Below are 9,602 nucleotides of genomic sequence, written 5' to 3' on the forward strand. Positions count from 1 at the left end.
AACTTACTTAACGCCCTGTAAGCTTCACCGTATGAAGATACTGGACAACTGCTTCTGCTCATTATGTCCTCTGAACAAACCAGGGACTTTTACGCATTTGGTATGGGAGTGTTAACCTGTGGCCAACTTTTGGCAGCAGGTTGCATTTGCGATATCCCAGCTAATGGCAAAAAACATCCCAGAAAACCCTCAAACACTTATCTTAAACAATCTTTCCACCGTAAATGCATCACTAGGTCAGAGAAGATTAATACTTGCAGGCCTAACGGCAGCGAAAAAATTTATTGCAGTAAGATGGAAACCACTACATATACCATACCATATATCTCTAAAGTATCAACTTATGACAGAGTATATTAATTTAAATCATCATGACTATGAGTTGGGTTTCATTGAATGGTCCAGAAGGTGGGTTGGGAAGGGGAGAAAATATGTATATGTTTATCTGTCATAAATGTTGACATCACTGTATATAAAAAAGAAAATGTAAATAAAAACATTTGATCACAAAAAAAAAAAAAAAAAAAAAGAGAACTCCATTGCAGACTAACAGGTCCAACAAACAAGGGTGGGGCATAGATTTAGGAGTAAAGGAGATTAAACCACACCTTAATCACATAATAATGGACAGCTTCCAGCAGAAATCTGACGAGGACTGGTTTTACTCCACTGTTAGAATGGTAAGATAGTGTTAGAAATATGACAGAGAAGCTGGTCCTTTTTTTGTTTTTCTCTATGATGAACCTGTGAGGACAGCAGCTCAGCCAGGACGGTCCCATCATGGTGAAGAGGAGCTCTGCCAGGGGACAAGGATGGTATGTCGTCTTTTTTCTGTTTTCACATGATTCTGATGAGGAAAGGTGCTGTAAATGATGAAGACAGAATCTCAGTTTGATAAACAGGAGAAATTTAAGATAATTCCCTAATTCTGTGGGATTAGAATAATCTAGAGAGCTCTGATCATTTCTGGATTATCCCCCGATGCCAGTGGGATAAATGTAATAACCTTATTGACATTTCTGTTGGAAGTCATGGAGATGCCGCATGACAACAGAAATAAAAAAGTGGTGAATTCTTATTTCTAAATTCTAAAACAGGATGAAATGATTTTGGTGTTTAGTCAGGAAAAGGAGACTACAGGTTGTCCTCATGAATCCTACACAGACTGTTCATCACCAAAGGTTTTAATTTAAGCATTTCTAAATCTGTAGTGATCTGTCCATGATGGATAAACTAGTGATCCCTCTCCCCTCAGTCTTCCAGTGCTCATGGAGGTCACACCTGTCACCTGTGTGAAGCAGCAGGTGATCAGAGCTAAAGCACTGTGTCTGTATGGGACAGTTAGCTCCTATTCTACTGGTTCTGGATCAAGAACATCAACCCTGATGCCTCAGTACTGAATGTTGAGCCACATTTCTCTTCTTCAGGAGTGTTCTGTTTGAACCAGGGCTCAGTGATAGTGATGTAAGGTCAGACCCAGAGGAAGAGAAGCTGCAGGAACAGAGCGTAGTCATGGCGTTTCTGTACAAAGTTTGAGCTGATGACGGGACTCCACAAGGAGTGAGCAGTTAGCGGTGTCTTTATAACCTCTAACGGGGTCTAAGAACGTTTAGCCAAAAATAAAAAAAGACTCTCTGCTGCTTCATTTTCAGATTTAACAAATAAAATCTGTTTTTGTTGAGATCATAAAATGGTCTGTTATCTAAAATCAACTTTGAATCTGTTCATCTGAAGGTGAATGTCAGTGGGATGTAGTAAAAGACCAGAAGTCTTGGGATCATCAGGGTGTTTTTAGTCAAATGTGAGATGAGTCTTTGTGTTCTTTTTGCTCAGCAGTGGTTTTGGCCTTGAAACTCTCCCATGATGCCATTGTTGCCCAGTCGCTTTCTGATTGTTGGATCATGAACTCTGACCTTAACTCTTTGGGCGCCAGAGTTTTTTCAAGAAAATATTCAATTTTGATTTCAAGATTTCAAAAGGCTGTAGCTTGAAAGTGGTTAGAGATAAAGGCATTCTGTAAATGAGAAAAATCTTCAGTGTAACCCAAAGTTTGTGATGGGAGTAAATTCACTCATCTAATTTGCATATTTGATATTCATCACCAGGTGGCCTCCACCGCCACTGGCTTTCTGTTTTCTCTCACGGCTTCTAACATGGCTGCCCCCACCTCCACGGTGTTTTTCATTCCCTGCCTCCGTCACTATTCAGTGCTTTGACCACCCCGATACCCCCACCACATCCCCTCCCTCCACGGCCACAGTGAGGCAAAGCATCGGCCTCTGTATGTGCTGCTTGTGGACTATCATCGTGCACGGACGCACTGTCAGTGCTCACAGACGCACCCTCAGTCTCACACAGGGTTTCACCGGACGACTGAACGTCACGTCATGTCGCTCCGACTACAACCCTCATCTCCTCGACAGGGGGTGGGTCTTTCAAAACTCTCTCTCTCCAAAACTTTGAAAAAAAAAAACACCCACAAATGCTGCTGGGATTGAAGTTACTCATGTCTGCCATCTCTGGTGTAAAGTAGTAACAGCATTAGGCACCATATTTGCAGCTATAGCCTGTTTAATTCAGCAATGTTGCTTGTCTCAATTTTGCAACTTTGGCGCTTAAAGAGTTAACTAAGTCAGTGAGGCCTGCAGGTGTTTAGATGTTGTTCTGGGTTCTTCTGGGACCTCCTGGATGAGTCATCCATGTTCTCTTGGAGTCATGTTGGTAGGCTGGCCACTCCTGGGAAGGTTCACCACTGTTCACAGTTTTCTCCATTTGTGGGTAATGGCTCTCACTGAGTCCCAAAGCCTTAAAAATGTCTCTGTAACCCTTTCAGACTGAAAGATGTCAGTGACTTTGTTTCTCATCTGTTCTTGAATTTCCTTAGATGGTTCCATGATGTGTTGGAGATCTTTTAGCCTCCTTCACTGTCAGACAGGTTCTAGTTAAGGGTTCTGGATCCAACAGGTGTGGCACTAATCAGGTCTGGGAGAGGATAGTCAAACTGAACTCAGTTTAATAAAAAATGTGGTTAATCAGGACAAGTCAGGATGTCACAAGGGGAGCAGTGAGTTTGGATGGTTTTGACGGCTTTTTTTCCTTAAAATAAACAAAATCATTAGTTAAAAACTGACTTCAGTGTTTACTCAGGTTATCGCTATCAAAGATTAACATTACTTTGATGATCTGAAACATTAATGTGTGACAAATATGCAAAAAAAAAAAAAAAAAAAAAAGAATCAGGTAGGTACACGGTACTTTTCCCCAACACTGTGTAGTTCATCAGCGTAAAAGCCCATTCAGTTTTACAATGACTATTGTTTTATGATAATAATGTGTTCAGAATGATTGATTCTGTGTCACTGTTGTGTCCTCCAGTGTCCCTCCCCATCAGACCAGGGTGGATGTTGGTGCATCGCCTGAAAGCAGGAGATGGTGCAGAATGTCATGGCTTCACTGCCTCTTCTTCATGCTTGTTTTGGGAGCATTTTTATTTTTCTTCAACACAAATGTGAAAGGACAACCCGACTGGAGCTCTCAAGGATGGACAAACCAGAACGTGAAAAAATGGTGGATTCCATACCAGAGACCAGCACCCTCTGGTGTCAGATTCACCACAAAGGATGTCTCGCCAACAACAGAGTTGATCACGACTCCTAAGAACACTACTATCCCACCAACCCCGCCCCCCTATAAACCTTCAGGACCGTACTTTGTGGAGTACCCCTACAAGTACCACTTCATCATCAATGAGCCACACAAATGTGTGCAGCAGAAACCCTTCCTGGTTCTTATTGTTCCCGTGGCGCCCAACAACAGGGCGCACCGTGACATCATCCGCAGCACGTGGGGAAGTGAGCGCCTGGTGATGGACAAAATTGTGGAGCTGTTCTTCCTGCTGGGGCAGCAGAGCGGAGAGGGTACAGAACAGCTTCAGGAACAGCTACTGCAGGAGAGCAGAGAGCACCGAGACCTGATCCAGAGCAACTTCACAGACTGCTACAAGAACCTGACCATCAAGACCATGGTGATGCTGGAATGGCTGGACTCGTACTGCTCTGGCTCCTCGTACGCCATGAAGATCGATTCAGACGTGTTTCTGAATTTGCCCAAACTCATCAGCATGCTGCAAAACGCCCCAAAGACAAACTACCTGACCGGACAAGTGGCAAGAGAAATCCCTGTCCTGAGAGACAAAAGATCCAAGTGGTACATCCCGGCGTCTGTCTACCCCCATCCCTATTACCCACCGTATGCTTTCGGCCTGGGCTACGTTTTCTCTTTGGACCTTCCTAAAAAGCTTGTGGAGGCTTCCAAGTTCGTCAGAGCTCTCTACATTGAAGACGTGTATTTAGGGCTGTGTATGCAGTACCTACACATCCCCCCCACGGACCCTCCAGGCTGGGGCTACTTTCATAGCATTCCAGTGAGGTACAGCCGCTGTGCATACTCCAAACTAATAGCCACCACAACAGATCAATACCTGGATCGTATGTGGGCTTGGAAACACTTTAAAAAACCTGGACCACACTGCAGAACCTATATAGGCAGATATCAGGGCTTCAATGTTCATTTGAAATGAAAAAAAATCAAACAAAACTCTGTTGTGAATGCGGTTCATCATGTGTGAGTTTATGGGGTCTATCTATGAATGCTTTGTGAGCAACACAGCTCAAACCCCAACCCTACAAACATCACCAACAGTCGAAGGAGCTGGATCACTTGGGATTGTCACTGCTGCCTTCTCTGAGGGGAGGTGCCCTGGCACTGGCAAGACTCAAGAAAGGCCTGTCAATTAGTGTTTACTGCACGCCAGAATGACTCATCCCTTGGTCTTGGTCTTGTCTGTTGAGTCCTGTCCGTTGAGTGAACGCTGCAAAGGAAGCGTTCTAAACCCAACCCGACTCAGTGCTGGATTGGATCCAGTGGTGTGCACAGACTTTTCAAGGGCAGGGGTGAAAAGAAAAAACAGGGCACATACAGCATGTTCTTGCCACTGAAGAGGGCACTAAGTTTGGCGTGTTTTTCGAGGGCACTTTAGACATGTTTATATGTTATACAAACGGCACATTATATAGCCTTAAAACAGACTAACTAGACAGACTACTCAAGTTAGTTTGTAGTTAGGATCAGCATCCACAAGAACTGTCTAGATTCAACGTTGGACTATGAAGAACACACAGAAATAAATAAATAAATCCCTAGGAGGATTTTCAATTACAGTTTTTTTTTCTATTGCTTAAACACGATTTTGAAAACAGGGCTCATTTTGTCAAAACACTACACACAATTCACACAACCACACACACAAGTAGCAGAACACCTCAGATCCTTTGCAAAATGAAACACGCTTGTAAGAACTATACACTAATTTGTAAAAAACATATTTTGTTACCATATGTAACACACGTTTCACATGAATAAATTCTGTTTGAATCATGTACACACTGCTGTTGCTAACCTAAAACACTTTTAGCAATTCTACTTCTCAGTGATTAGAGTACTGTAAGCAGTGGCGAACTTAGCCATTTAGGGGCTCCAGGCAAACAGTCATTTCTCCTCCATGGATTCCCTCTCTCACCCTCACTCTTCCTTGTCTGACTCCTTCCATTTTGGTTAAAGACAGGTGAACTCACCTGCTGCATTTTTATAGTGCTTAAACCTGATTGGTGTGTCTACAATTAAGCAATTGTGTGTTTGTATGCCAGATGGCTGTGTTTAACCAATGACTCATAGGTGTGGTAATTTGACAGTCAGTGCTTTGGAATTGCAAAGAAGTGACATCATGATATATTTCTGTGTCTAATGTATACAAGTGTGTTTAGTGTTTTGCAAATCACTGTGTGTATTGTTTTGCAAAAAGTGTGAGGCTGATATTGTGCTTATAGTGGTGCAAATCTGAGCCAATGTTTTGCCCCTTGAGTGTAAGGTTTTGATAATCGTGTAATACTTTTGATTTTAGTGTTTATACAGTCATAAAAAACTGTAACAATAGTGACATCTGTGGAGTTGTGGGTCAAAACTGACCCCTATTGATTTATGGTTAGGAAAAAGGCTAAGAGTCTTCCTTTTTATAAAACCAACTTTATTTTACTCAGAGTAGCAAGTGCAAACTGAAAATCATACCATAAATTGAAAAGACTACAATATGGTGTCTATATGAAGATGGAGGTGTCTGTGTGAAGGTGTGTGTGTGTCTGTATGAAGGTGTGTGTGTCTATATGAAGGTGTGTGTCTGGGTGAAGTTGTGTGTGTCTATATGAATGTGTGTGTGTCTGTATGAAGGTGTGTGTGTTTGTGTGAAGGTGTGTGTATATTTGAAGGTGTATGTCTGTATGGGGGTGTGTCTATATGAAGGTGTGTGTGTCTGTATGAAGGTGTGTGTGTCTATATGAAGGTGTGTGTGTCTGTACGAAGGTGTGAGTCTATATGAAGGTGTGTGTCTGTATGAAGTTGTGTGTCTGTATGGGGGTGTGTCTATATGAAGGTGTGTGTGTCTGTATGGGGGTGAGTCTATATGAAGGTGTGTGTCTGTATGAAGGTGTGTGTGTCTATATGAAGGTGTGTTGTGTGTGTGCGTGCGTGTGTGCGGTGCGGTGAGGCAAATTGAGCCATATTTGATCCACAGAGCAGCCCACAGCTTTTAAGTGATGCATGTAACAACCAGTATTCTCTGCCGGGTCATATTTGACCTGTCACGCCACTAATGTCCCTTTTTTTTCTGAGGCCTTAAGAATTTAATAAAATGGTGAAAGTTTATTTTGTTGTGTTGAAATAGTTCTGTCTGAGGATTAGATGAAGCCTTGTTCCAGTACAAAAAAAGCATACCTAAACTTGAAAACGGGTCAAATTTGACCTGAACACAATAGTAAGGTTAAGCTACCTTTCATCATTAAATAGCCCTTTTTTTCCCCAAATATTTGTGCTCATTTTTGTGATGTCTTTTTGCCACTTTTTCCCAATTTTTTCCCACTTTTCGTCCATTTAAGCTGCCCATTGCCATTTAATACTACTTGTTTCCTTTTTCTAATATTTTTGCCCTTTTTTCACAAATTTTTACCACTTTTATCCAAATCCCCCCCCCTTTTTTTTTTTTTTTTTTACAATTTTTAAACACTTTTTGCCCATTTAAACTATCCTTTGCCATTACATACCACTTGTTTCCTCTTTTTTTGACCATTTTTGCCACTCTTGACTCCTTTTTGCCCATTTTAGTCACTTTCCACCCACTTTTTTTGTCACTTCTCACCCATTTCTGCTACTTTCTGACCATTTTTCCACTTTTCCTCCCCATTTTCGCCCGTTTTCACCCATTTTTTTGTTGCTTTTTGACCATTTTGCCACCTTTAACCTACTTCTATTGCTTCTTCAAGCTGTTTTTGCCTCTTTTTACCTCTTAGATTGTGGCACTTGCAAAGGTATTTTTCAATAATTTGGCTCTTTGTTGAGTAACACTGTTCCATAGCATAGTCCCTATAGTAACTTTAAGTTTATTCATTTTCCTTCATGCACAGCAGAGGTTCTCAAAGCAAATCACCTTTTTTCTGGTTTATGGTTCCACGCCTCCCCTAAAGCTCTGTGGCGCCCCCCAGGGGTGGCCTGCGTCACACTTTGAAAACCACTGCTATAGAGCAATCCTATGGCTGATTTGTGGGCGCCGCCATCTTGAGCGGCCGCCATTACTGCGGTGGAACTGCAGTGTCCACTACCACCTGCTGGCTGTGACAGCAGCAGTGGTGTTTGGAATAAAAACGTTACAGAACCACAAGGGAACCGAAATCAGAGGGTTACGACTCAGATCCGGCAGCATGGGCGGGCACTAGGGGGCTGTGCTTGCCCACGGAATCAGCTGTGCCCGCCCTGGGACTTGAAGCTGTCCATATTTGGGTTTCCTTTTTTTCATCGGCGTAGCCATCTTCTATTATTCATATCTCGATTTGTAGATCCTACAATTCAACCAATCCAACCAACGAACAAAGGCAACGTGCTAGCCAACTACAAATAGAGGGGGGTGGGTCACTGACTCATACAGAATCATACATTCATGGCGTTCACCGTTGCTAGTGCACAGTAAACTGAACATGGATATCTTGAATTATTTCCAAAAAAATACAAAAGTACCAAGGACAAGTGATGATGCAGACGGGAATTAGCAGGAAGCAGCGCCATACAGCTTCACTTCTGTTTGAAACATAAGCACTGAAGTCAACAGCCACACTGGAGTAAACAATCATGTTAGGAGGGTTAGCTATGGCAGCTAGGGAGCACAAGGAGCAGCGCCAAGCAGTGTATCAACCAAACTTGATTTATATAGCACTTTTCATACAAGAAAATGTAGCACAATGTGCTTTACACACTGACATAAATTAAAAGGAGGTATTACCCAAACCCACTCTGCCTGACCCCTTAACCCCTAAATTACTAAAAAAGATTAAGATGAGCATATTAAATTCAGGTAAAAGTTAGACCAAAGAGGTAGGTCTTGAGTTTGACATCAGTGCTTATGTTTCTAAAAGAAGTGAAGCTGTATGGTGCTGCTCTCTGCATGCTGCAGCCCCTGTTGCGATGCTTCTTGACATAAATGCTTGACTTTTGAGTTGAATAAATCGACACATAGCACTACACTACTGTTTTTTTGTTTTTTAAGATTTTGGGAGGAACTGCCCCTTTTTAGTGAGAGAAAAATGATTTCTCAGCACTGTAGAAGTAGCCACAACGCCACTGTTCAGCCTGAAGCAAATAAAATCTAGGTTGAAAAAATGTGTTCCCCCCCCAAAAATGTAATGCCCCCCCTCTAATTTGTTTCTGCAGCCAAATCTGTTACGACTTCAGTTTTATTTTATACATGTCTAATATCTATTTCAGAAATACAGTAAAAAGGTGAACTTAGGTCCAGAGTTCAGCTGATCGACCTCCATGATTCCACTCATATACAGCTAACAGACATAATCAGCATTAACAGCAACAACAGACACAAACACAAACTGTGATCCAGTTTCATGTCAAGGCTGGAACCACATATTTCTGTACAAAACCAGACCAAAACAATAAAAACCAAACTGAACCTTAATCCAAGCTGTCCACCCTGTCATAACAGCATGTCTAACACAGATTACATAGGAAAATGACTGAGAAAAGTCATCATTTCATTTGTTTGCATGTAAGTTAAATAGAAAACATCATAAAGTGTGACCAGCTGTTCCTCACATATGCCATTTGTTGTGTTTGACACATTTAAAAACATGTAGCTTCATGTTAGCTCCCAGTTAGCACTTAGCTCGTTAGCCACAATTAATAATAACAATAATAATAATTAGAACTTTATTTATATAGCACCTTTAAAAACACATGTTTACAAAGTGCTTTAACAGACATAGCAAAAGCAAGAACTCATTCAATGGGATTTCCCATAAAAACAAAGAACAAATTAGCAATAAACTAGACAGAGAAAGTCTTGATAAACAGAAAGTCAAAACAAACTGAGATACAGATGTCTAATTGCATAGTTAAAGGAAAAGGAAGGACATAGATGATGATGGAGGCAGTTAAAATACTGAAAGATGGAAATATTTAGGAAAAGACAGTGATATTATATGACAGTAAAA

At 41.5% G+C, this 9,602-nt stretch overlaps 1 protein-coding gene across 1 annotated transcript; it reads left to right on the forward strand.

The window, feature by feature from the left end:
- Nucleotides 1-623: 623 nt before the first annotated feature.
- LOC121520229 (beta-1,3-galactosyltransferase 2-like) lies at nt 624-4,579 on the forward strand. Its single transcript, XM_041803604.1, has 7 exons — nt 624-680; nt 757-815; nt 1,256-1,330; nt 1,428-1,530; nt 2,209-2,259; nt 2,359-2,426; nt 3,376-4,579. The coding sequence occupies exons 1-7, from the start codon at nt 624-626 to the stop codon at nt 4,577-4,579; spliced, it is 1,617 nt and encodes a 538-aa protein (XP_041659538.1).
- Nucleotides 4,580-9,602: the final 5,023 nt, after the last annotated feature.

The sequence above is a fragment of the Cheilinus undulatus genome, linkage group 13 (genome assembly GCF_018320785.1).
Source record: "Cheilinus undulatus linkage group 13, ASM1832078v1, whole genome shotgun sequence".
In the NCBI taxonomy this organism is placed as follows: domain Eukaryota; kingdom Metazoa; phylum Chordata; class Actinopteri; order Labriformes; family Labridae; genus Cheilinus; species Cheilinus undulatus.